The sequence below is a fragment of the Anopheles ziemanni genome, chromosome 3 (genome assembly GCF_943734765.1).
Source record: "Anopheles ziemanni chromosome 3, idAnoZiCoDA_A2_x.2, whole genome shotgun sequence".
NCBI classification, from domain to species: domain Eukaryota; kingdom Metazoa; phylum Arthropoda; class Insecta; order Diptera; family Culicidae; genus Anopheles; species Anopheles ziemanni.
Genome location: NC_080706.1, coordinates 29,727,597 through 29,754,571, shown reverse-complemented (window position 1 = coordinate 29,754,571; position 26,975 = coordinate 29,727,597). Strand labels below are relative to the sequence as shown.

The 26,975-nt window shown below is 49.7% G+C and overlaps 5 protein-coding genes across 5 annotated transcripts; all 5 read right to left on the bottom strand.

Moving 5' to 3' along the window:
• Nucleotides 1-118: 118 nt before the first annotated feature.
• On the bottom strand, nucleotides 119-8,222 carry LOC131288995 (transcription initiation factor TFIID subunit 1). Its single transcript, XM_058318184.1, has 4 exons — nucleotides 5,149-8,222; nucleotides 4,052-5,079; nucleotides 2,631-3,994; nucleotides 119-846 (listed from the first exon to the last, which is right to left on the bottom strand). The coding sequence occupies exons 1-4, from the start codon at nucleotides 8,197-8,199 to the stop codon at nucleotides 212-214; spliced, it is 6,078 nt and encodes a 2,025-aa protein (XP_058174167.1). The 5' UTR covers nucleotides 8,200-8,222; the 3' UTR covers nucleotides 119-211.
• An 839-nt stretch (nucleotides 8,223-9,061) lies between these two features.
• On the bottom strand, nucleotides 9,062-9,790 carry LOC131288872 (uncharacterized). Its single transcript, XM_058318052.1, has 2 exons — nucleotides 9,252-9,790; nucleotides 9,062-9,176 (listed from the first exon to the last, which is right to left on the bottom strand). Exons 1-2 carry the CDS (start codon nucleotides 9,788-9,790, stop codon nucleotides 9,062-9,064), a joined length of 654 nt encoding a protein of 217 aa, XP_058174035.1.
• A 110-nt stretch (nucleotides 9,791-9,900) lies between these two features.
• On the bottom strand, nucleotides 9,901-13,389 carry LOC131287853 (uncharacterized). The gene is made up of 3 exons (XM_058316939.1): nucleotides 12,941-13,389; nucleotides 10,811-10,950; nucleotides 9,901-10,657 (listed from the first exon to the last, which is right to left on the bottom strand). The coding sequence occupies exons 1-3, from the start codon at nucleotides 13,285-13,287 to the stop codon at nucleotides 10,227-10,229; spliced, it is 918 nt and encodes a 305-aa protein (XP_058172922.1). The 5' UTR covers nucleotides 13,288-13,389; the 3' UTR covers nucleotides 9,901-10,226.
• An 853-nt stretch (nucleotides 13,390-14,242) lies between these two features.
• Nucleotides 14,243-16,915, bottom strand: LOC131284492 (uncharacterized). The gene is made up of 6 exons (XM_058313352.1): nucleotides 16,575-16,915; nucleotides 16,430-16,485; nucleotides 16,086-16,162; nucleotides 15,952-16,007; nucleotides 15,364-15,790; nucleotides 14,243-14,593 (listed from the first exon to the last, which is right to left on the bottom strand). Exons 1-6 carry the CDS (start codon nucleotides 16,913-16,915, stop codon nucleotides 14,243-14,245), a joined length of 1,308 nt encoding a protein of 435 aa, XP_058169335.1.
• A 2,561-nt stretch (nucleotides 16,916-19,476) lies between these two features.
• LOC131287985 (uncharacterized) lies at nucleotides 19,477-24,754 on the bottom strand. The gene is made up of 10 exons (XM_058317080.1): nucleotides 24,653-24,754; nucleotides 23,931-24,082; nucleotides 23,622-23,861; nucleotides 23,274-23,535; nucleotides 22,964-23,099; nucleotides 22,655-22,867; nucleotides 22,051-22,286; nucleotides 20,599-20,852; nucleotides 20,408-20,446; nucleotides 19,477-19,690 (listed from the first exon to the last, which is right to left on the bottom strand). The coding sequence occupies exons 1-10, from the start codon at nucleotides 24,752-24,754 to the stop codon at nucleotides 19,477-19,479; spliced, it is 1,848 nt and encodes a 615-aa protein (XP_058173063.1).
• Between the last annotated feature and the right edge of the window lie 2,221 nt (nucleotides 24,755-26,975).

Genomic DNA, 26,975 nt, shown 5'->3' with positions numbered 1-26,975 from the left:
AAGCGTTAATTTACCAGACATATTGCTCGTCGAAATCTAAAATTATATTATGCCCCCGACCCGAATAATCAGAAGACTTGGTTATAATGTTTCTTTAATTTATTCCTTGTCCAGGCAACATTTTTCGATACTCCAGCATTCGGTTCTTTGCCCGCGAAGATCAAAATAATAATTAAAATTCTGATTTAAACGCTACTACCACACACATTGCTTAGAACCACAAATCGCCCCCTTCGTCGTTGTCGTCATTTTCATTCTCATCCATTCGCAAATTACTCTTATCATCGTCACTGTCGGAAATGGCCAAATCCGAGTGCAACGACTGTAGTGTCGGTAGTGCGCTTTGCTGTTGTTGGTGCTCCGTATTCGCCGGTTGACCAGTTTCTGTTTGCTGCTCCTGTCCACCACCGTCGGCCTCATTCGATACCCCGGGCTGTGGTTGGTCCACGTGTTGTGACATAAATGTTGGCTGATTAAATTCTCCATCCGCAGACTGGGTCAGCCCCATCGAGATGGTCACGTCCGGTTGGGACTGTTGTAGCTGTTGCTCATTGCCACCGGTTTCACCGGCGACTCCACCCGGTGGGCGCCGGTTGGACATGCCCAAGAAATCACTCGGATCGTAGTTCGGATCGATCTCCATCGACTCATCCTGCGTTGCGTTGTAGTACTGCGCACCGCTTAGTTGTACCATCGCTTCGGCCGCCTGCTGACTGTCGTCCTCGCTCTGCGGAGCGGCCAGCATGCTGGAGGTTGTGTTTGATTGCTCGAGCGTCACGGATACGCCCTCGTTGTCGCTCATGCCGACCTCCTCGAACTCTTCGTCATCGGTCGAGTAATGGTGATCTGCTTGTTGATGGAAATAGATTAAATTTAAGTCAATGCGATTGAACTATAATTTTTAAAATTGTACATATTCAATTCACCCTGGATCTCTACGTGTATGAAAGTCATTTGTGATCATTGCGTGTTTTGTGTCTTGTATCATAACCTCATTACATACTCGATGGCATAAGGCCAGCTTACCCCGAACTTACCACGCTTTCGTCGACCATCCGTCAAATGCAACGGAGCTTGTGGGTACTTGGATCGCCCGCCAGCGTCGGACTTTTCCGAGGAGAACAATTGCGACCCATCGAATCCTGCCGGGGCGCCTTCACCATCACCGTCATTATACCCGGGCCCGTAATCATCAAACTGACCGGCAACACCCTGCCCAAACGGACCACCGACTGCACCCTCATCAGGCTGCTCACCGTACTCGCCGGCGTTCAAATTCATCCAGTTCATTTCGTACGCCGAAGCGGCCACATTACTGTGGCTCATTTGGGCCGGCCCCGTACTGCTGCTGCTTCGAGCGATCGCACTCGGCGTCGGTCTCGTGGGACCGGTTGGGAAAAGATCCGCCGATGGTAGACCGTGCGGTCCGGTACGGAACGGTGGATTGCTAGGCGTGGGACGGACGATCGGGAACGGCATAATCGATTCGTGGAACGCGGAAGCGGCACCTCCCGAGCCGTACGGCAATGGTGGAGCGAAGAAATCTGTCGCGTTTTTGTCGTGATGGGAAGTAAATAAAAGGGACCATTTTCGTGTTTTCTTTTCTCTTGGTACAATGTAACGATTGGCGATCCATGATCGCCACAACCATGTCACCGTTTGTTTCCGGTTAGTCAGTTGTACAAACAAAAAGGCAAATGAACGGAAGCAACAGAAAGCAAACACAAATTTGAATCAAATGGACCAATGGAAGTAACCTCCGGTGATTTGGGATAAAGATGATAAAGATATCTTAGTTTTGATGAAATAATACGTTCCATTCTTTTGTCGTTAATCCCATCGGAACGATTATCCATTTTTTGTTGTAGATTTAATAAAATTAGCAGAGGAGGCATTATTTGTGACTGTACGGATACATTATTGAGTTAGATGATATGAAGCAACCGTTCAAAAGTCACGATTTTTCTGCCCTTGAACAATTCTAAAACGAAAACAAGTCCTTGGTGTATGCCTTGCTTCAAGCAAAACTTTAAATCGTTTTCCTTTGTAAAGGACGTATCAAGGCGAACAGGCATCGTTATAAACGTTGGGGAACTGATCGTGTGAATCGACGTTGCGATGAGAGGATCCTACGAACGGTTGAAGCAGCGTTTTAACCATGAAGTTCTGGTAGAGAGTCGAAGATGTAGCACATATACTTCTTGATGACTTAAGCCCATGTTACAGATTATCAGATTATTTACAATCGATTTGAAGAATGACGTCGTTGTGTCGCCAAAGAACCTTTGTTGCACAAGAAAGGTTAACGATCACCAAGTGACCGAACAATCAGAGGGAATGGGTGATGAATAATGTTTAATGGCGGCTTTAAGTAAGATGATACTTTACATTTGCATTTTGCTCATCTGAATGGCATCCTGAAAGCTTGCTGTTAGTTACAGGAATCACAGAGCACAAATGATCGCAGATATTAGCAATGATGTTACAAGACACAAAAGACACAAACACAAAGTCACATATACAACATAGAAAAGCGTTGAACAAAATTGTCCTTGGAACAATGTTGCCCTTCTGCCATACCACCAATGGAGGGCCAAAGGGGGAGGGTGGCGATCGGTTGTCCCACTTACCTCCATCGATGCCAGCCGCCTTCCGTTGGCGTGCCCGAGCTCGTTTGGCCTCGGCCCGAGCGCGGGCCGCATCGGTCGACGATGGTGGTCGCTCGGGATTACTGTCATCGCCGCCGTCCGGTTCGGGCGTGGTGTCCCGCGAGCCACCCGGTTCGCCGCCCTTCAGCTCGTGCTCGTCGTCCTCCCAGTCCATGTCGTCGTCTTCGTTGCGCGCCCGTTCCTGCACCAGCGCTATGTTCTTCTCCAGCTGTGCCACCTTGTGTTCCATCGTTTCGAGCTCCTTCCGGGCGGCTTCAACCATCTGGCGCGCCTGCTTGGTAAAGTTAGCGTCCGGCCCATTGTACTGCTCGCTGTTGTCCGCGATCAGCTGCAGGTCGGCGAGGAAGTCGGCCCGCGAATGGTACTTGTGTGAGGCGACCTTCTTCGACACCTTTTCCAGGTCCATCGGGCGCCGGATGATGGTGTAGTAGTCCTTCACTAGGCGCTTGTTGACCGGCTTCAGGAACGGCCAGCTTTCGGGCATCGCTTTCAGCGCGCCGTTCACATACTCGCCGAGCATGTAGGACAGCGCGACCTGATCGTCGTCGTCCAGCAGCGGGTTGATGCTCTTCTCGAGCCGCGCCAAACGTTCCTCCCGTTCCAGCAGCCGCTCCTTGCACTTTTGCTGCATGCGCTGGGCGGCCACGGTGAGCGAACTCTTTGCCCCGTTGTACAGCGACGAGTTCTCCACGATCTGGTTCACGTCCACGAGGAACTCGTCACGGGTCTGATATTTTTTCTGCCGGATGTTCTCCCGGATCGTTTGCAGGTCCATCGGGCGCTGCACGATGCGGTGATAGTCGACGACCTGCTTCGCGTTCACCGGGAACATGAAGGGCTGCACGTCGGGCATGTCGCGCAGTTCGTTCAGGATTTGCTCCAGCACGGAGGAGAACACCACCACCGGGTCCGTCCGCTGCCGGTTGGTGGTTTTGTTGTGCCGCTGCAGGTAATCGCAATGCGAATCCCCACCGACCCGGCGTCGTTTCTTACCGACCGCTTCCTTCGGTACCTTCAGCAGGAGCGTGCGTCGCCGGACGTCCTCGTGCCGTTTGAGCAGTTTCCCGCTCAGCTTCACCTTCGTACCGTCCACGTTCACCAGATCACCCTCGTCGTCCGCGTTCAGCTCCTTTTCGATCTCTTCCTCCTGCTCCTCGGTCATGGCCACCGTGAGCGAGGGTGTCGTCAGGAGGCCCGAGTACTGGGGGCACGCTTTGTTCGTGCGCATGTGACCCACCTGTCCGCAGGCGCCACACTTTAGCTTCAGATCGGGCTTTATCTTTGCCTTCCGGCGGGATGATGAAGCCGACGGGCTGTGCTCATGACTTGCGGCCCCAGATGCCGATGCCGCCGCTCCCGACGATGAGGACGATGCGCCCAGCCCTCCTCCAGTACCACCACTACCACCCCCACCACCACCACCACCCATCGAGTTGCTGGTCGGTGTGGAAGGTTCGCCACCACTGGCCCGGTTGGAATTGTCATTTCCTCCGCTCGATCTCGCGAGAGCGCTACTGAACGACTTCGGCGTCGATGGTTCCCGGTCGCCCAAGCTGATCGGCGTCCCAACGGAATGGTGCATCTGGCTCTGGTTATTCATACCGAACTTTTGCTGGTTGCGTTTAATGCGCCGCAGCTGCTCCTGAATGCGCCGCTTCTCGCGCTTCATCTCTTCCTTCTGCGCCTCGTCGAGGGTGGCAAACTGCTTTATGAACGCTTCGTCCTTGGTTGTACGGATCTTTACGTACGCATCGATCACTGGACTGCGCCGGACGAGTTCGACGCGCGTGTACTCCCGGCCCTCGGCATTCTTGAACGTGCGCGTAATCTTCAGTATCTTCGCCGACGTCGACTGCTGCTCGTCCTTCATACCGTCGTCGTCTTTCTTCTTCTTCTGGCCCCCACCGTTGCCACCCTGGCCCTCCATGATCTTGCGCAGCAGATCCTGCCGCTCCTGTTCCTCGCGCTCGAGCGACAGCTGCGTGGAGGTCTTCTTGTTGGCCAGCATATTCTCCAGGTTCTTACCCAGCTCCTCGAGGTCCGATTCCTCCGAGGCGGTCGACTCGCCCTCGTCCGTCGAGAGTACCTCGGCGGACGCGAGTACCCTATTTTGCAGGTCAAAGATGCGCTGGCATTCCTCCTTGTACCGTTCCTGGTGTTCCGCGATCGAAAAGCGGTTACCGCGCGAAAACTTATCCATACCCTCCTCGCCCGCTTTCGCCTTCTCGGTCGAGAGCGTACGCACGACGTCGATAACCTCCCAACGGGACAGCTTTTTGATCTCCTCCTCCGGCACCTGGAACTTGCGGAGCAGCGCTTTGGCGTTGTTCAGCGAGAGCCGCCGGAGATCCGCATCCGTACCGGTGACCGTCCGCTTCGGTTGGCTTTCGCTTTCCTCCTTGTTTTGTTGCTGTAAAAATGGTGTTTAATCATGAGAATAGAATTGGATAATGGAAAATAACAAAACCATGATACTCACAGTCGGTTTGTTTGGCATTCGGACGTAGGAAAAGCCTTCCCCGCAGCCAGTCGGATCAGCGGGTCCGGTCAATTGCAGGATACACTTGCTACGCATCGCCTGGATGTAGGCACGGGTCGTGTTCCACGGCGCCACCTTCACCTCGTCGTCCATCTTCAGCTGCATCTCCTCGTCGTCGTCCTCCTGCTGGGCGAAGATAAACTTCTCCCCGTACCCGGCATCCTTCAGGCGCTGCTCGGCCGCGATCATGCTAAAGTACGCACAGCACTGCTCCGGCGAAACCATCGCCCGGATCTCCTCCTCCGACGGCAGCCGAAACTCGGGCTTGATTACCCAAAAGTTCGAATCCATGCCCGTACGCTTGAAGTCCGCGCACAGCTTCAGCCGCTTACGGATGCTACTCTCCGAGTGCGCCGGGAACGCCTTCTTGATGTCGTCCATGCGGATCTTGCGCGGATTGTCCCGGCTCTTCCAGAACAGCCGATAGATGAACACCTGCAGGAAGTCGCGCACGAAATTGTTCGCTCGCTTCGAGTTCGGACCCGGCACCTCGTACAGCGGGCACTCCTGGCCGGCGGTGAACAGGGCGTCCACCTCGCGCACGAAGTAATTGTTGCGCGTCCGGATGACGAGAAAGTCCGTCTCGCCGATCTGGTGCGGGTAGATCGGTGCCCGATACATGTTATTCTCGATCGCCTGTATGCACTGGCCGTGGTGCAGGATGCCGAGGAACGGGGACGTGTGCGCGTAGTGCGTCTCGCCGAAGCGGAACTCGGGCGGGCCCGGATCCTTGCCGATCTTGCGCTTGTAGAAGTTCTTGATCTTGGCCGCCATGCCGACCTGGTTCATGAGTGGCGGATGTTCCTCGCAAAACTCGATCAGGATAAGCTCACCGTCCCGGCCGGTCAGATCCTCGGGGGTGCGCATGAAGAAGACATCTCCACCGCCGGACGCGATACGTTCCAGTTCGCGTTGCTTCGCCTTTTTCTTGATGTGCTTTTGTAGCGGCAGCACCGGCTGCGGGTTGGTCGAGGCGAGCGGCCCGTGCGAGTACTTCTTCATCGGTGGCCGGTGGAACATGCGCAGCTTCATCGGACCCATGTGCGTCGGGACGAAGGGCGCTCGCAGCTCGACGGTGGGTGTCGAGTGCTGCAGCAGGTTGCCACCACCGACCTTGATCTTCAGCGTGGCCTCGGTCGACTTCGTCATGTAGAACACATCGTTCGAGATGTTGTACGGATCGCGATCGGGACTCTTCGGCGGCGGTGGCGGTGTGTCCTCGGCGAGTACGTTGATCACACCCGCCTTTCCGAGGAGGATTTTTGACTTCTTCACGTGCGGGTGCGGTATCTTCACCTTCGGCTGCGGACCCGTGTTGCGGATAATCTTCGACGGATCGATATCGTCCGGGATGCAGAGAATGATGTTCTCGTCGTTCGCATCGAGCGTGAGAATCTTCGGCTTCGGCACCTTGCTGACCGCTTCCGCGTCCCAGATCACCTCGTCTTCCCACTTGTTGTACACCAGCTCGTCGTTTTCGACCGGGAAAATGCTGAACCACGTGTCCTCGTTCTCTTCCTGCGCTTTCTGCGTGGCGTTGATAACCATCTGCGTTTTGAGCTTACTGGCGGCGGACTTTGAGCCGCCGGTGATGGCCGGTGCGGCGGGCATACTTTTGCCACTCGGCTGGCTGAAGGCGCCCGCCGTACGGGACCCACTCGAGGGAAGCCAACCGGCAGCGTTGACCTTCGAATTGAGCTTCTGCAGCACTTTGTGCTTGATGTCGTTCCCATCCCAAACCACGTCGTCCTCCCAGTGCAGCTGCGATACCATCAGGAACGCATCGTCGGGGATCGCGTTCTCCGTCGGGGTGGCCGAAACCGACGGTAAAGTTTCTAGCTTCGCCTGATCGGCCATTTTAAAGCCGTAGTTAAAGTCCTCGCCGGTGTCCGGAACGTCCAGCATGTCGTACCAGGACTGCGCCGGCCCATATCGCCAGTCGGCCACCTTTGGCTTCGAGTCGCCCTTACTGTCCGCCTCCTTGTCCTTCACTTCCTTCTCTACGTCGGCGGCGTGGCTCGTGAACCGCAGCTCATCGTCCGACGCCCATTGATCCTTCGGTGGGATCGGGGCGTATGTGGGCGTGAACTGCTGTCGGCGCCTCGGTTCGTCCGAATCGGACGTCGAATCGGAGCCATCCCTCGGTTTGCGCGAACTCTGTTTTTTGTTGCGACGGCGCCGGACACTGCGCCAGATTTGCGGCAGGCTTGATATTTTGCCCGGCCCAAAGAGGCGCGAAAAGCGCAGCACTTTGTCCGGCCGGAAGTCGGGGAAAAACTCTCGAACGTCCACGTTCTGGTACTTGGATGGTAGCATCGCGGCTAGCGGAGTTTCGAGCTTTTTCGGCTTATCTTTGGAGGAGTCCTCGGTGTCGGAGGTTGCCGATGCCGATGCAACCCCACCATCACCACTGACTGGCGCCGTCGGTGGTGGCATCAGCTCCTTATCGTCGACGCCGCTCCCGGCACTAGCTTCCTCCTTCACGTCGCCAGTGGAAGGCTCGGAGGATTTGCTCACCTCGATACGAGAGCTTGAAATGGCCGCTTCGATATCATCCGACGCAGGTCCATCGCCGTCCTTTGCGTCCGACCCGGTTTTCTCTGTCGCCTTTTCCGAATGCGACATCACCGTCAATTCTTCCGCGAGCTCCTGGATGTCGGAATAATCCACCGCACAGTCGGCTTTGATTTTGTAGTTCGCACCATCACTGTCGTTGTCATCGTACCGACGGCGGCGCCGATCGTCATCGCTGGACGACGAGTCGTCGCTGTCGCTGTCCGCCGACGGTGGCTTTTCGGCACCATCGTCCTGCAGGACATCGGCCAGAAACGATGACAAACCCATGCGAGACAACGACGATAGATGTTGCTTCGCCTCCTCGTCGAGGAAATCGCCATCGAGGTGACCATTTTCGTCGACGTTACCGAACAGGAAGCCGGCCAAATTGAGCCCTCCACCTTCGTTTTCGTTGTCACTGTTGCTGTTACTCATGATGTATTCAATTGCGCATTGATGTAAGTTTATCTGCAATATTAAATGGGTCTAGGTAAGTAGTGTTTTGTTTAGTCCATAAAAAAGACTACGGGATATTTTTACCTCTTACACCGGCTACACAAAAGTTGTTTGTAAACTATCCCTCCATGCAAGTAGTTGCTTGAGTAGATACTGTCGAAACGGAATTCGACAGTTTATCGTGGACAACACTAAATTACGCACTACGACCACTGCACAACATGGGAAAGTTAATCGGCTAACAGTTAAAACTGTTTTTAATTGCACAACACAAATTTTGCACAGTTTTTCCAGTGAAAAACTGGGCTTTATTTTGGGTCGACCTATCGTAGGTCGATTCGGTGAAACTAGTGTTGGCAGAATGGGGGTTTTGAAGATTCGAAGATTCAATCCCTAGACGGATTCTAAAGGATTGGATCCCATTCGACGGGCTCGAATCAGCCCATGATTTGAATGCAGTAAATCAGCTAGTTTCAAGCAAAGCCGGGGCAAAACTGTGAAACTAGCACTTTTAATTGAACAATGTGATTACACGAAGCGGATATCCTGTACTATGGCAAGTTGAATTTCGGATTTGGACAACCGGAGCTTCAATCGGATTTGATTTGAAAGATTCCAATCCTAACAGGGATTTTATTTATCCACCGCTAGGCTCAATGATGACAGCTGTTAACAAAACCTTACAAATGTTTCTCGTCTAAATCATTGATTTGAACTGTCCGGTAACCCAAATATTATTTTCGGTAGCTCTTCATTGAATAGTGCTGAAATAATATATAGAAATAGAAGAATGTATCTTCTGCGAGTGAACGCATTTTTATTGTCAAAAACATTTACAAAGTTAAACTCTCGTCAAATATCCATGCTTGTAAAAGGGTAAAGCTCCGATATTAGTAATTTGCTTGATTTTCGACCGTTCTAGGGCCACGCTCGGAACCAAATGGCAGTTGGAACGCCTAATATTGAAAAAGAAAGAGAGGATTGTTAAAACTAGGTTCACGCCAAATGTATATGGTTCTATGTGTTCTTACTTATGAATCGGTTTCTCTTGCTGACTCCACGGCCAAGTCTTCTGCAGTTTGATGATACGTTCCAGCTTTTCAATACGGGATCGCTCCTCTTCACTGATTTCCGGTTCAAAATCTTCATCCTCTTCCTGTTGATTTTCAGCTTCATCATCTTCTGGCGTCGAAACCAGTGGCAGCACCTTTGACTCATCGAACAAGCTTTCTAACGTGATCGAATACTCGTCATTTTCTTCCGCGTCCACCATTTGATCTCCACCGTAATCGATTTCGTCGGTGTCCTCGCATTCCTCCAGCTTAGTGGCTTCCTCCACCTGCTCGTTTGCTGTGGTACGCAAGGCTTCAGGTAGCTGCATTTGTAACTCCGGTGGAGCAAACTTGGACAAGGTTTTCGTAAGGAAGCTGAGCGTCGCCTGGATCTGCATGGGGATCACGCTGATCTCGTTCAGTTGTTGTTGCATTTGGCGCAACTGCTGTTCCACCGCCAGTACGCTAAGACTGTCGCAGGATTCGCGCGACAGCGAGCGATGGTCATGCGAGGACATCGAATCGAAACTCGATCGCCGACTATCGCCAGGAACTGGTGGGGAGAGAAACATCACAGATTAAGTAACCCCCGGAAGCGTCCAGTACACTCCCTCAATAGGACACAGTCTCACAATTATGAAAAAAAACAAAGATTTTATTCAACGACGGAACAGATCGAGGTTAAGTACATTGGTCAAAGAGAACAACAAGCTATAACAGTTCCTATATTCTTTTTGATCGTTTCGTTTAATACATGAGCTACGCCTTCTAATCGTCTCCTGCAGACGATCCCGTTGGAAAAATGTGATTTATGTAGTCAGTTAATTACTCCTAAAAGTATCTCCACGTGTCAGCGGACGCCATCTTGCACCCGGTTGCCCCAAAACCAGCTGGCACAGCAAATGTTTAGTCGGTTGCTCAATATTGTGTTCTTCACTCGTGCTAAGCCTACACTTAAGCGTCGGCACTAACTTCCTCCGGGATTGGGTCGGCCGGGGCCACCGCCGGGAGCGCCTCCGACACCGTTGCATCATCCTCCGACGTTTCGCTGTCCAGACGCGGCCGAGCGGCCGCCACCTTCGCACCCACCTTGCCCTTGCCCTTCTTCTTCTTCTTGGGCTTCGGGGCCGGTTTCGGTTGTTCCTCGGCGTCCTCGTCGTCCTCGTGACGCCGGGAGCCGGTCGGCAACGAGAGCATCATGCGCTCGATGTGCTTCTGGCGTTCTTCCGGCTTGGCGACCGTCTCCTGCAGCAACCGACGAATGTTGGCGATCAGCTGCTGATGGGGCGCATCCTTGCCGTATAGATCTGGTGGGATCGGTGGGGGTGGCTGCTGCCATACGATCGGGTGCCAAACCTTGCGCTCCGGTGGCTGAGTCCAGTTTTCTATTACAACCCAACCAACAACCAACCGCGGACCACGAAACCGAAAAACAGGGAAAAGTAGTATGCATCGTTAGTATGCGCCCCGCCACTCCAACTTCCAGGGCAGGAGTGGTGAGGAACAGTTGGCACATTCTTGGACATATTAGCACATACCACGTTCGTTGTCTACTGGATTGGGAGCGGGTTTGTTAGTGACATCGGGCTTCGGTTGCTCCTCATTACCTGCGAACTTAACTTCGCGCGTTTCCTTCGGCTTGCCCTGCTCCTCGGCGGCACGATTGTCTTCGTCATCTCTGGAAAAGAACGTGGGACAGTTTTTACAACCATTAAGTATGATCCTCGCTAGTAGATGGCGTCATCCTTTGTTCAGAACGATCGTGTGAATTACTTAACATGCAATTAATACAAACGTGATGATTAGTGATTCATTTGATTTCTTTTAAAAAGCAGGCTTCAGATATGCATACAAGGTTTCCAGTTAATGTAGTAACTTAAAACTTAATTATGAGCTCGTATGTACGAGATAAGATGTAAGCTTTAATATAAAAAATGTTGCTTTTTCTTGACGTTTTAATTTCAAAAGAGCTAACTATACATGAATAACTTTTAAATTGATTATTAGACAAAATGGAGATTTTGTGGAACAATTCCTAATCACTAACGACTAGCTTAATTGAATAAAGCTGTGCTAAATGGTCCACTATCACGCAGTTATTGATTGGTCTAATGGTTACACTCTAGCCCGTGAGGAGTGAAATTCATTCAGAATTCATGGAATCGCGATTTCTTGATATATTATATTTACTTCAAGAACCGATGCAGTTCAAGGTATTGAGAAATTCGTGTTTGCCTCGAAACGCAATAAGTCGTACAAAGAAGCAGTCAAGACAAAAAAAAAACACGAAACAATCTGTTGCTACCGAAACCTTTCGACCACAACCGCCGTCGACCCGTGCCAATGTTTGGCATACATTACGATCAAAATAGAACCGCAAGAAGCAAACGGTCGTTTTTACATTAAAAAATCCATCCAAGACGACGACGTCGGTCGCGCAACGGCAAGTAACACGCGCACACGGGTACGATAAGCGGGCTACCGAATGTAAACCATCGTATCGCCGTTAACAAGTTCAATTTCTTGGGCTTGTGTTTGAATAAAACGTTTGAAACCCTCCGACGGATGCAGCTCACCGTGCGACGTTCGGGTTGTAAGAAAACAAAAAGTTATTTCTGGTTCGACGAACGAATCGAACCGTGCGTAGCGCGGGAAGTCGGAAGTGGTATGGCTGGGGTGCGTGTGGATTGATGGGTCCGAACCGGCCGAAACGTCGGTCATCGTTAGTATCTTGACTGACGTTCCGGGGGAGCCAATGCACGCAAACAGGTGACAGATGACGCCACCAGGAGTGCGTCCTTTCTGTCTACCTGTTGATGTATGAGCCGGTTGGTTCATTGATCGATTTTTGCGTCTTCGGAGACAAGGGTTGTTGTATTAACAAGTACAGGAATGCAAACATTCTGTTACTCGATTGGTTGTTGAATAGTTTGTATAGGACTGATGTTTTGATTATTCAAGAGTCGTCCTGTCGACCTGACCTTGATTGTCTACAAAATTACGTATTCTATCCTCGATACACAGGATACAGTGAAATTTGTACAACAGAACATATCAATCGTTCACCTTAACCACCCGACGTTTAAGCACTCTGAGCCCGTTGAACGTATTGGCGACACTACAAATCAAAATTCTTGACCTCCTTTCAGGCTCTAGCGAGGTACGAGCAAAAGGGAAATCTTACAAAACTACCACCGGGCAAGTAATTGTGAAATCGCTTCTGATGGTGGGTACACTTAGGTAATCAGTACGGGTTGTTTTCCGAGCGTGCCCCAAACGAAAGGGACACCAGACGCGACCATGGGACGACGGTTTGGTCGTCGTCACAACCGGGCTCCCAACCCGGGGAGCGATTTTTGGTGTGTCAGAAAAAAATTCCGGTTATTTTTATCAGCAAAATAATCACTCTTCACGGCACACGGACACGGGCTCTTCTAACGCGACAAACACCGTCGGAATAGAAATTATATATCGACGAATAGACGGATGAGCGCCACGGGTGGACTTCTGTTTTCTGCCTCTGCTACTCTTCTGGGCGGAAGTACTGTTCCGTGTTTTGTTCTTGTCTTATTTTTTGGCTAATTCCTGATGCCTATGTTTATGTGTTCGTTTTGTAAGTGACATGCAAATAAACATGCTTTAGGAAAAACTTTCCCGTCTTGTCATACTTAGCGACGATCATCTGCAGCTGTTCGCCGGCCTGCTTGATCACGTTCTGGGCGGTGGCAAGGCGCATGGCCGACGCATCGGCCCCGTTGATCTGCAGGATCTGATCGCCCAGCTTGAGGCCCGCCTTCTGGGCCGTGCTGCCCTCCGTCACCTGGTTCGGGATGAGAAAGCGTTCCCGGATCACTCGCACCGACAGGTCCTCCGTGTCGAACGGGATGATGTTGCGCTTGAACTTCGGCCGCTTGTAGTAGTCGGGAGTGTCGTCACGTTTCGATGGCTGGTCGGTGCCATCGTTCGGTGCATGCTCGCCCTCGGGGGCGGCCACCTTCGGTTCGTCCAGTGCCATATGCGCTGCAGAGACTCGTCAGGGACGTTACTTTTCGAGGAAAACAAAAAGCAAAACGAAGCTCTTCGGAAACCCTTTTTTCCGACACGGACACGGATGCTAACGCCGCCGCGGATGTTTCGATCGGGACTATTCACGTACAACTGAGCCACAGTTTGGCATTCCATCCCGGGGACTTGATCGTTCTCGACCGCACGTCGACAGTTGCTAGTGTTGGTGGTTCATCTTTCCCGCATTTCATAAACGGATTTGTACCGTGCGTGTGGGGCGGTCTTCAAGTGTGTTGTATACTATTTTAAATTTTATCTCTTTTGTTATTGCCCTTATGTACTTCATCTCGGCTTGGAGATACTATTTCTCGATGTCTTAGTTTATCTTGGTACTAGAGTATTGTAGGTTAAAAAAACAATTGTGTCAATAGAGAGCTCATGATCGGAGAGGGTCGCTTGCGCGAGAGACATCTAGCCGTTCCCTCTGTACAGAGTTTAATTCCTGTGACGTCGGAAGAATTTCAAAAGATCCGAGCACGCATATGAAGAAAACGCGCCACACCGCGAAACAACGTTGTCGTTGGTCAGCTGCGACACAGGCAGCGGGGCTTGCGGATCCCCTTTCGGAAACCGTCTTCAAAGTGCGCATGTGCTACCAGTTTGCCTCAGACATATGTTGTTTCGCCGCACCAGACCCATCGAGCGATGGCGCCCAATGCAACTGTTCGAATGCTAGGTTATGTTTCGGTGTTGGCAATGGTTGTGGCTTCCTCTCGGAGAACACCGAGTTCACCGAACGGCGATGCTGCTGCACCCCTAGCATAGATTCAATAGCATCAATAGTTCTATTTTTAGTGGCGCAGTGGTTTCCGCCCTCCATCCGATAGCGATTCTATGGGTTCGCTGCAGCAAACTAGCACGACACGCTGATGGACACCAGTTCCGGATGATTTGAACACTCCCGACTACCGCACAGCACCGAGAAGCTCTGGAAGCACACTCACCTGAAACACCGTGATCGGCATCTCGAAGTCCGCCCCACCCGTAATGCGGAAACCGAGCGGATTGTCGCCGTTCTCGCTTCCGGTGCTAGGAGCCCCATCCCTCGACGAGATCGTCAGCACTGGAATATTGCGTTTCTCAATCACAAATTCGGGCATTTTGTGTACTTCGATGAGATGATGTAATGTGCGACGGATGTGGTCAGCAAACAGCGGCAGGCAGTCGTAGGTCGATGTCTCACCGAGATGATTACGTATGCGTGGCCTAGTTTTGGGCTTCGAAAAGCTACCGAACACTTTAGTCAATCGATGAAGCTAATTTTTACAAGATGTCAAACGAATTACAGCGAACTGGAGGGATCACAAATTTTTCGTTAATTGATTTTTTAATGGAAAACAGGCAACGCGACAAGAAAACAAAACCTTTTCCAACGTCACTTTTAGTACACTGCGGTTCGACGTCCCGCTGATGAATCAATTGCGATCGATACCGACACTACTGTCACACTGCACGTGCACCTTATGCGAACCGGCTAGGGCAACCGAGAATCTGGTCCGTCTGTCGGGGGGAAGATAATTTTAGGGAGTCTGACTCGAGTCTGAGTCGTCTATGCTCGGTCGATGCAGCCACGAGAGAATAAACTGCATGCGTTCGGGTTACTTGCGAGCTCTCGGTAAGAAGTCGTCATGTCGAGTCACTAGCGAAGCAATCGGTATCGTAGGAATGCACTAGAAGTCTCGCGAAAGGCAAACAGCCATGCCTAGTATGTGATCGTTTGAGGAACGTCCGATAATGTTGATGTTGATGTCATCAATATGCTGTGGTTAGGCATGCAGATCTAATCATTTTTCTAATCGCCTTTACGCTTTTGTTGCTTATGTTAGTGACATTTTTCTCAGGATGGTTTTTAAACCCAAATTTATAAACTTATTCCATACCTTTATCTCATTAGTGAATTTGTTTTTTTATTTTAATTAAATTAAATTCCACCAAAGGAATAAAATAAACTCTCCCTTGATCGAGCTCATACAAATTTACCAATCCTTATCGCCTAAAGTCGTTGATCATCTTCAAATTCTCATACCTCTCCCGTACCACCATCCTCCGGGTCGATCATATCCGTGCTGACCTCACCGAGGTCCTTTTCCTGCTCCATCAGCTCGTCGATGTACTGGTCCGCCTCGGCATCCGCCTCCCGGCTTTGTTCCGGATCGGCATCCTGCGGCGTGGTTTCCGTTTCTCCTTCACTCTGCAGCCGCTTGGCCGCTTCTTCCTCCTGCCGTTGCTTCTGTTCCGCCTCGAACTTGGCAAAGAACTGCTCCTCTTCCGCCCGCCGTTCCTCTTCGGCACGGCGGACCTCGTCCACCTTTCGTTGCTCCTCCGCTCGCTGTTCTGCTTCCTCGCGCTCTCGCTTCAAATGCTTTGAATATTGATCTTCGGTGGCACGCAGTTTCAACTCCCGTTCACGTGTTTCCTCCGCAACACTGGGGACCATGTAGCAGTTGGATTCCCTGCAGGTTAAAAGGACGAACATGATGAATATAAATGTCCCCCGGCTCCTGAATGTAGGCAACTATGCATCACATCAAATGCTTTGTTGTACTAAATGTACTAAACGTTCTCGATCGATACTTTGCCAATTTCCGCATGCCGTATTACGCAGTTTACTCACTTGTACACCACTTTCCTACGATCATTCCATGGCCACAGTCCGTTCCATTTGTCGGGCTACAATTCACAACAATAAACGATCGAGAAGAATGTTATTCGACGTCGCTTGGCGAGGCAGTTTTCGAAACAACTCACATTTCTATTGGCACGGAGACGAGCTTCCCAATCCAACATTGACCGATCGGCGTCGCTCACTGAGGAGAAGAAACCATCTTGATATCAACGGGTGGGGTAGTGAAGTTCTTAATGAATGCGGATGTGGACAAGGGATGGGAAAGGACATAGACGGGATGATTTGTTTGGAGCGGACAGAGAATATGGTGGGGAGTTTGTTTTCTGTGCATCGCATCGCACGTTGCTCAGTCTTCGGTCAATTGCCCTATCCTAGGTCTACCCAAGGTGACTCGCTCAAGCTGATCATTGCGATGAGAAGCGATGAGTACGTCTTTCACTTTCAACGAATGAGCACGACTACTTACAAGGTTTGAACCAATAATCGACCGTCATCTCATCTTCACTGTCTTCATCAACATCGCTAGAAGCAAAAAGGAAAAACAGGATCGATCACTAGTACGACGATCACACCACCATTCGACAAAGCCACATTCCACCCGAACCACTCACCCACTGACAAAAATCTTCACCGTGCGGCCAGACTCCGCAATCAGTTCTTGAGCTTGCGCGAGCGTCAGCTTGTCCGCCGGCGTCTCGTTGATCTTGGTGATGATATCGTTCACCCGGATGCCAGCCCGCCGGGCCAGCCCCTCACGCTTCACCGAGATCACCGTCAGCGGCTCGAACTGGTCGATACCGCCGGTCACCTCAAAGCCCCACAGGTTGTCCACGAATGACATAACGCGGCGGTCAAGCTCGGTCGTACCGCTGACACGCACGTGATACTCGCAATTCTTGAACGACTCGATCGGCGGCAGGGCCATCTCCATCGCGTCCACTTGCACATCCATGATTGAGGTTCTTTGGTGTGTTCCTAATCGTCTATGGGAACGTGCTGCTTCAGCTGCGATTTCACTCGTTTACACTTTATCGCGTCCGCGAATCACCGGAGACTGAGGATTGGGTGATTACAAGAGCTTCGCACTGGCTTCGATCGGCTACCACCGCTCAATTGGGTTTGAGGGCTTCGGATTCGTATTTCTTCATTAAATTATCTTCCCCTCAATGTCACAATGGCCGTACGATCCGCGCGCTGGGCATGAGCGTACCGAAGACGCCGATGATGACATCCGGTGGCTTCCGATCGGCCGTTTCCGAAATGCCGAACCGCTAACAAAACTCGCATGACGATCATCGAGAAGCGAACGTTATCTAACCGTGGTTCGAGGACCAAACGTACGATGGCGACGCCATCGGAGAGGCGCACTACGGTGTCGGAGCATGCATGCAGAGCCCGGGAACGCATATCCGCGAGAAAGCGCGCGCCATCGAATACAGGACACGTATTGCCACCCTTCTGCTGTCAAGTCATCAAAGTATTTTTAATTCATTTCCGATCCATCCTCGCTTCTCGTTCACGATCAAGCGTGCTTCCACCCTATGCAGCTATTCTTAGACCAACTTCCCATATCTTTCGAGAGGTTCGCATGCAATATTATTCACCTTTCCGAAGCCAGCGGGGGTTGAAAAGGTTTCGGTTCGGGTGTATTACAAACGCCCACCCACAAACGTTTACGCGTGCGGATATCCCGGGAGGGGGTAATTATGAGCGAATTTCCTCCTTATGCCAACGACCGCGGGCATCCTTCGCCAAGGCTGTTGTTGCATCGATTATTTGGGGCAACATTGTCGATGTGTGGCGCCCCGAGCGAGCCATGTCGAACTCTGAAAGCCTTCAACCGTACATTGGGGATAAGGTTAGGCGAGGGTAGGCGTTGTTTACAGCTAAGGAGATCGATGTGGGAAAGCACAAATACGATGACCGAGTATTTGTTCACTAGGGAAAAGTCGTTCTGAACTTTGGATCGTTTTTTAACGATTATTGAGGAAATAAATTATCTTGTGGGATTTCAAATACTTGCGCTTTATACACACCGTGTAATACAATTGCTTTCAAATGTAGCTTTTAACAAAGAAATACAATGAGTAAGGTTTTACTTGCTTTTTATATCAATAATTATTTATATCAATTTATTAATCTTGAAAAAACCTGAGTTCCATACAAAGTTGTTCATATTTGTTAATATACTCTTTAAATTCGGTTAAAATAATTTTAAAAATTCAAAAATGACACGTGCTCTTGTTTTACATTTTCTTTCTTCATTAAAACAGGAACTTCACTTTAACAGTATTTACACAAATATTCAATAATACATTCTCTGGGAGTATATCTTGAATTGTAGATCTTTGTTGATCGATTAAAAGTAGTTCTCTCAGAAAGACAACCCCATGTCCCAGGATCAATGTTCACTCTTTGTGTAACCTATATTTATTTACAACCGATCAGTCTCACATGATCCGGAAATGGACTTTTAGGTATAAATTTAGGCTGATGCAAGAAGTATCTAGTATGTCTTTTCGAGATCAACAACGATTCCTTTTTTTTGTTCTACGCTGGCAGACGGCCAAAGTAGTATCCGACGGAAACAGAGTAGAGTTTAGTAGACTGAACAATTTGCTGCCAATAAGAGCTTTCCGGTTCGAAACGGTAGTTCGATTGAATGATCCTTTCTTTCTCATCAGTACTTCGTGCGGGCTAAATAAAACGGGACCCAATCGAACAGTTGTAGGATTTTATTTTTGTTTTCCTTATTTACATACATACCAGTACCAGTCTGTGTACATATAGTTTGTTTCTACTCGATAATGAAGGAAAGCTGAAGCGAAATGGGCTATACAGTCACACACGATGTAATGAAAACGAGCACAAGTTGTAATGGGGCTTGGTGGACGCGCAGCAAATCGTGTACTAATGCTAAAGAAAGCTAATCGGTAAATGGTTGCCTAGTAAGTGCAAGAAAACTGCACCACCTTGTAGGTGAGAGGAGTACCAACGAACGAAGTAGCATGCAAATGGGGTTTAACAAAGAACGAAAGAACTAAAATGATCAACAAGCAAAGCTAAAATCTAGAAGCCTCCCCTACCGGGAAGCGATAAAAGGTAGTACTACACATCAGCCCGGGGACGAAAGGACGTCATAGGGACGGAAAGGGATCCGGGAAGGGTATTCATGGAGGAAAGCGTTCGGTAGCTTCTTCAGCACGGGGATGCACACTGCATACACACAGTAAAGGCCACATTGGAATAAGTATCATTGATAATCCGTGCGATGGTTGGGTGTTTGGGTGGACGATCGATGGCATGTTGTAGACGGCGTTGCATAGGCGACATAGGTTGGTGAAGAACAGCGGCGGCATCGACGGCAGGGAAGAAGACGTGTTTGTTTGAAAAAGGTCAGTTAGAAAGCAGCCGATTGCAGACACCCGGCGGGAGGCAGGAAGGAAATCGAAAGCTCCGTGTTGTTGGTAGGGGTGCGGTGGGGGAGACGTGTGCTTTGGTGTTTACCCTATTTTAATTTTGGTAGAGGAAAACCTTCGCCTTGCGAGGCTGGAAAATGGTTTCATCTTTCATTACCTTTCGCACATCCTCCTCAGCCACCACCATCTCCGGGCGCAGCTCGATGCCGCTCTTCGGGGGGTCCATATCGTGCACCAGCTTGTAGACGTCGCTGTTCCGGATAAAGCTCAGGTCCTTCTCGGGCTTCTGGTACTTGAGGAAGTTCACCCTGCCGGAAGCCGGAAAAATACGTGCAGATTAGGTAACGCGCCTTCGATCGATGATCCTCAATGGAGGAAAATGTGAACATGCAAACGATAGTAGGATAATGCAAAATGCAACAGGGAGAACCAAGCAGGTGAACAATGAAACGCACTGGAGACATGCCAACTTACGCCCCCGAGTGTTACTTGAACAGTTCACTCTCGAACTTTTCCACCAATAGTTCGCAGTTGGAAAACTTCTTCGCTCGGTTCGATGTTCTTCGAAATAAAGAAGATAGAGAGAGAGAGAGAAAAAAGAACATGGTGCGCAATCCAAGATGGACGATCGATCGGCGAAACATGCAAGATGCCTGGTACGTACCTGTAGACGTGCGGTGACTTCTCCTTTCCATCGGTCCAGTAGTAGTTCCAGAACTTTACCTAAAACATAAAATGTGCTGTTAGACAAGATGCGTTATGTGATGTGAGGTTAATACTTTTTGATGCAAAAGAAAAATGGAGTCGAAAGCCATTACTGCTGCTGCTGCTGCATTGCCATGTTGGCCCAGAAGTTGGATCCCCTATTTGTTCGTTTCTCTCACACAGCAATGAACACAACGATCGATTAGTGACGAATAGGAAGGAAGAAACGGGGTTTAGTTACAACTTCATGAGTAGTGACATCGATCGTGCGCAAATGGCGAAACGAAACCCCTGGAATTGCAATGCATGGTGTCGGTTACCTGTCGTCGTAACCCAGATGAGGACTTTCGTACGAGGGGCTACAAAAAGAAGTATACAAACAGATGTACGAATGAGAGACGTCACGGAAGCATGTCGAATGAGGCGCACGGTTGGCGAAAGGTGGAAAGGTAACTGGAAGTAGATGTGATGCCGGTGTCAGTAGGTGTAAGAGAGGGAGAAGCACAATTACCCCAGTGTCGTGCCCTGGATCAGTTCCGCCTGCGAGCTGATCACCTCCGCGATGAACTGCTCGTTGAAGGCGTCCTTCGCCGTGCGCCACTTGCGTCCACCGGGTAGGTAGATCGGTCGCTCCTGTGGCGTCAGTGGTCCGAACGCGCTGACCGCCTTCTTCTTCTTCTTAACCACCTGCAGCTTCAGCTCGTCCTGGACGGCGGTGCGAACGTCTCCGCCGTTTGTCTGCTGCACACTTGAGCTATCAGAATCCTGTAACGATGATGGCGTCATCACCACACCCCACACAGATGATCGTCCGACAAGGCCAATCCATGGCGTGGGCGAAAGACGAAACACGCACAAGCGGCACATCCCAGGCCAACAACAAAACGTGGAAGGAGGCGGTTCGGGGCAAATGGGCAAAGGTAGAGATCAGGTCGGGAAGCGAGAGGATATATTGGAAAGAAAGAAATCGATTAGTACAACGATTCTCGAGCAGGGAGGGAGGCCTAAGCCCATCCGAAGACTACAAGCAGTCAAAGCCATCCACGGTGCAACAGCGTTTAGTTCGAGGTACATTCAATCATACACGATTTATTAGGCTACGAAGGTTTTCGGAGGTATCATGTACGGTGTCAAGCACCGCTCTATGTGTTCGTGGTTGCGGGTGTGCCTGAGGTAGTGTCTAGTGCACAATCCGCCTATTCGCCAGGTAGTTCGCGTAGTTCGTATTTCTAAGCAGCTCTCTCAGGAACTGTTGTTGGTGGTGAGTTTGGTGTTCGGTTGTGTTCGGTGGAAGCAAAGAAGTACGGGTCTTACGCTACCACCGGTAGTGGTGGTGGCAGCAGTGGCGGACCAACAGCTTCCGACGCTTCCAAGGGTTCTTCTTCCTGTGAGATACGCAATGGTAGCGTCACGTACTCCACTTGCTCCTCGTCGTCTACGTATATTCGAAAGCGCTGGGACACGATCGCCCACTCGATCGTCTGGTACTTTGGCTTCTTTCGTGTGGTGGAGGTGTGTTGGGTACGGTGTTTGGGGTTGATTTGTTGGTCAAAGCATTCGTGGTATCGTGTGGGTAGTAGATTAGCAAACAGGTTAAGTATCCGATTCCCATTCCACCACGAAACGTTAAGTCACCATCACGGATTCAGAATCCGGGGCGGGGAAACGCGCGAGGCAAATTTGAAAGAGCAAGAGAGAAGAAGAGCAATCAGAAAATAGTACCAACACATTTGTAGCAGCTCCAGGATGTGTGTGGAATGGGAATTTACCCCGGTCCCCGGGTTAGACAACTCCAGACACTTGGTTATAGCAGCGTAGGCAATCAACTTGAAGACCGTTGGGTCGTGGCTTGAAGGCAAGTCCACTTATTCGCCCACTTACTATCCGACCATTGGTTCAGAACTCGCATTACTCATCAACATCATCTTGGGGGTTATCAACCGGTGCCAACGGCAACACTAACCTTATCGTTCTGGTTGGTCCACTCGATATCGTGTTCCTTCATCCTTTTCTCTAGCTGCTCGAACTCTTCCGCCGTGTACTGGATGTGTTCGCCTTCGTCGACCGATGAGGACTGCTCGGCACCGCTGCTGTCCGCCCGGGTAAACTCGCTCACCTCGAACGTTTCGGACACTTCGGGCACAATGGCCTCCGTGGTCGGTTCGCCACCGTTGGTCTCGCCATCTTTTGGCGCTCCTTCTGCAAGAGTAAGTTCGGACACTTTCACTTCGTGGGTGTACTAGTTGTGTGTGTGTTTGTATGTGTTTGTGAGGGTTGTTTGGCAGTCGTTCCAAGGATGCCCTCGCATTGGCCAACGCTAGAGGACACCCTTCAACCAACCCCACTCGAGATGGGTCGTCAAGGGTAGCGCGTGTGTCCTTGTTTAATTGCGTCGTGTTCGAAACGTATGTTTGTGCTTAGGTATGTTTCCCTTGAATGGTCAAGTCACATGTCTATTACATTGTCGAATGAACGTCATCACACAACAACACAACCAAGAAGACTGAATGATCCTTCAGGAGTCTGCGGTGACTGTTGAAATACACCGTTCAAAAGACAGATTATACCTTCCGGTTTTGGCGAAACACTCTTGGATTTCCGTTTTGGAGCCGCCAGGACGGCCAGCTGCTCGGTCAGTGCGGCAATCGTGGCCTGGATCGTGTTCGGTAGCGCGGATAGTGCCTCCAGCTGCTTCTGGACGTTCTGCAGCTGCTCGCGGAACTCTTCCGACGGTTCCTCCTCGCTTGGACTGACCGGGGCCGGCTGGGCATCACCTTCACCTGTGTAGAAGGTGTCGTTAGCGTTCATCTGCTCTTCATCTACACAACATTGGCCAGCATCGGAGCATAGGGAGCGGGGAGAGGGAGTTCTGGAACCGCGGGAATTCTCGGGGTTACCTGGCGCGACCGTCGTCTCCTCGACGATAGTCTTGATCGTCTCCACCTCGACCTCCTGTCGCTCGTTCAGGTACTCGTCGTACATCGGGATAGGTTCCGGTTCCGGCTCGGGTTCCTTAAAAGTTTGATACGGCGAAAGGCGAACTCAGCTCAGCTTTCAGCTCACAGTACACAGCACCGGGCACTGGTTGGGGACACACTGCCACCAATTGTTGCAATGCCAGCATCGCAAACCGATCCGGTGCGACGGTGGATTGGCTCGTCGTCACAACGACACATAGGAACTTACCGGAGACTTGGGCGGCTTGTAGTCGGGGGCTATTTTCGGTTTCGGTTGCTTCACAATTCGTACCTGGTAGCGCTCGGTCGGCGGGTTGCGCTCCTGCTGCCGCTGATCCGGTGTCTTCGGCGGGGGACGCTGGGGCTTTTGCAAGAAGGTGGTCCACTTCTTGTCCTCCTCCTCGCTCTGCACCAGCTCGCTGTTGAGCGTCTTAAACACTTCGCTCTGCTTGAAAACGCCCGACGTTGGGATCATCTTGTTGAAGTTAACACTGATGCGCGTGTTTGGCCAATAAAGAAAGTACCCGATCAGCAACTAAGAAGCTCAGAACTGAGTGCAGGGTCCACGCACACTTACCCGATCACGTTGTGCTGCTTCAGCACTTCGGCTTCACCCGATAGCACCTCGGCGATCTGCTCGTCGGTGATCGGAGCCGCTGGCACCTCCGGCTCTTCGTGGCCCTCCCGAGATTGACCAAACGAGGGGCTCGTCACGTTCGGCGTCCAGAATGGCTTCGGCGAGGTGTTGATGTACTCCACCTCGCCCGATGGCGTTTTCTCCTTGATCAGACGCTGCGATGGCGTTACCTCGCGTGCCCTGCGCGGTGGAAAAAGGGCATACTTAGCATCGAACATACAAGGACTTTCCTCGACCCCATCGACTCACCTTAGGATACCGAGCACGAACTGATTGCCGGCGCAGGCCAACAGCTGGTGTGCGTCGTAGTACGACATGTCGCTAGTCGGGATGTCATTGATGCGCACCACCACATCGCCCATGTGCATGCCGGCCGCCTCGGCGATGCTTCCGGGTAGGATCTGCGAGGCACAGAGAAAAGAAAAACATGCCGCACGGCGTGCAGGATCAGCGCATGGAAATAGAAAGCACCACGTGACGTTGACCCGATGGCTTGGGTGGCGGAAAGCCACACACATTGCTACACTGACTGACATTTCGGTTTCCCTCGATTCAATGCTATTTTTAACGCACGATCGACTATCGATCGATAGATCGATCATTTAAACTTGGTTTTGAGGTTAAATCTCGTCGATTTTCACTTGGATGACACTGTTTGCAAGACCAATTTAACATACTCCGGCAATTTACATTTCTAAAACACTTAACATTTTATTGCACACACACTTAATCCCTGGAAAAATTCACCATAAGAGTAAGCTTTCACTAAGCCGGTGGGGTTTTATCGCATTTTTTTTTCATTGCAATGATTACGCAACACATTGAAAATTTCACTGCGGTTCGATTTGGTTTAGCTGAAGTTTTATGTTGTGACTTTAGACAAAGCCTATAATACTAATTTCGCGATCCTTGTCGTATTGTAAAACTAAGCTCTTCTAAGTAAAAATGTTTTACAATTTAGTCTAACTCACTTTAACCACCGTTAGCGGCACATCAAAATCGGCTCCACCGACGAGCTTGAAGCCGAATGGTGTCGTGTTGTCGTAGCGGGAAAAATTTATATCCAGCACCATGTTGTATGCGTTGAACTACTTTCCTCAGCAAAGAGAAATTTTTCACAATTTCTTCAGACAGACAGTGACCCCCAATTGCCACTTTCGTTGATCTTTTATTCCTATGCAACCCTTAACAGGGATCCACTTTCCTTTACTGTCGAACCACTCCGACCGATTGCTACTAGTGAACTGAAGTACCGAATGTCCTCGGCGAACCCGAACGGCAAACCGTGAGATTCAATAAGATTCAACCATTGTAAGGAAAAAGAAGGGGTTTGTCGTGATTCATCTCCGAGCTCGATCATATGATCGGGTGACTCGTTCGGTGTTTACAAACGCTCGAGACGCTACAGAATTGTTCTCATCAAGTAGCACGAGATTCCGTGACTTCCTGGGAAGCCAAAAGTTTAATTTTGGAACCGGTCACAACAAATGGTATCGCTTGATTCAGCAGCGAGCTGGTTAACATTTCAAGTTCTGTTTTTGTGACCTCGGTGTCCAACTGTCTCATTGTGCAACGTAATTTAGGTAAACACGTGCTACGAGGTTACAAAAATATCGAAACAAACTAGCGGAGTGTGTATTTTGTGTTCCTGTAATGCCAACGGTATGAAAAAGATGGTTAATTCAATTCAAATTCAAATATTTGAAATCTTGAACAAACTTCGTTGTGATTGGTTGTTCAGTTTCGAATTCGATTTTCGGATCGTGACCAAGGTGTATGGAACTTTGTTCAAGTAACCTTGGCCATCAAGTAGAGGTTGTTGAAACGGTAAGTCGATCTTGAAATACAACTAACTTATGGAAACGATGTTCTTCGCAGGCATTGAAAATCGGGCATAGCAATTTTTGTTTGTTTTTTTTTTTTTTTTTTTATGTGGCACGACATCCCCTAGTGGGACAAGGCCTCTCTCCGAAGAGAGTTTGTATGACCGAAAGACGGTATATTATAGATCGGTGGTCAGCCGTTCGTAATACCGGGGGGTGCCAGACTCGAGATTCGATCCCACACCTCCCTTTTTGTTTCTTACACTGTCTAAATTGAGTCACATCACATCAAATTGAGTTCCAAAAAAGTAAAATCTGATTCAAATCCCATACGAATCACACCTGATCCGAATCCGACAAATGGGAATCAATCCTTTCGAATCCCTCGAACTATAGTTCAGACTATAGTCTGACTCTGCCAACTAGTGATGAGGAAACTGAATCCCTACAGGGATTCGAATCTTTCGATTCAAATCCATTCTGAGATCCGTATCTCCGAATCCAAATCCCAATCCGTCATATCATACATGCTCATCTAATGCCGATTTTTCATATGATGTGTTTAATTCAATGAATGATTTACATAAGAATATCAATATAGTTGACATTATTCTTCTAATTGTATTCAAACAACACGAACAATTTAGTCCTTTTAGGGAATATGCAGACTAACTGATTTACCCGAGTTCATTCCAAGGAGAGTAGCATTTATTATGTTTCAAAAATAATTATGCCAGCGTTAACATTCAAATTGAATCCATCGTGGGTCACTGAAACAGTGAAGCAAGTCCTTTGTGATGTTTTTCCGCACTTTCCCGGCGGGCACTTTATCGCGGAACGAACATGTTTGATGCTCTAATAACACTTTTCACAAATAGCGCCTCAGATATGGCTGATATCATGTATTTAAAGCTAGACAGGTAAGTAAACTGGTGCTTTGCGTCTATTAAAATATATCTAACGTATTTGAGATATTCAATTGGCCCAAATGAGCTGTTTTATTCACAGGTTCAGGGTTTTCATGGCCCATCTCTATCTCACAGCAGCGTTATTTCAGCAGAAAATACGAACCAAGGTATCTGTACCTTCGTCCCATTCAAAAGTTTATTTCATAAACTTCGTTTCGAGGTGGAATCTTTGTTGTATCAAGATGTTTGTCTTCACAAGACCTTTCATTTGAGGGGTCAATTGTGAAAATCGGTTCAGAAACTAACAAGTTATGCGAGATTTGGTAATTTGATATGTTTGATGGGCAAACGATGTTTTAGGAAACCAAATATTCTGAATTTTTGAAATATTAAGCAATATATTAGCAACGAAAGTACCTGCTTGGTAATATTTAGAGTAACTAGTCAGTATTTTTTTTATCCATACCTAGCTACAGTAGCTAGTTATACAGTTACAGCTCCCTTCACTACACTAAACCAGTCGTGTTTGAGCGCTGAGACGATACAGACGTGTCTCTGCTGCG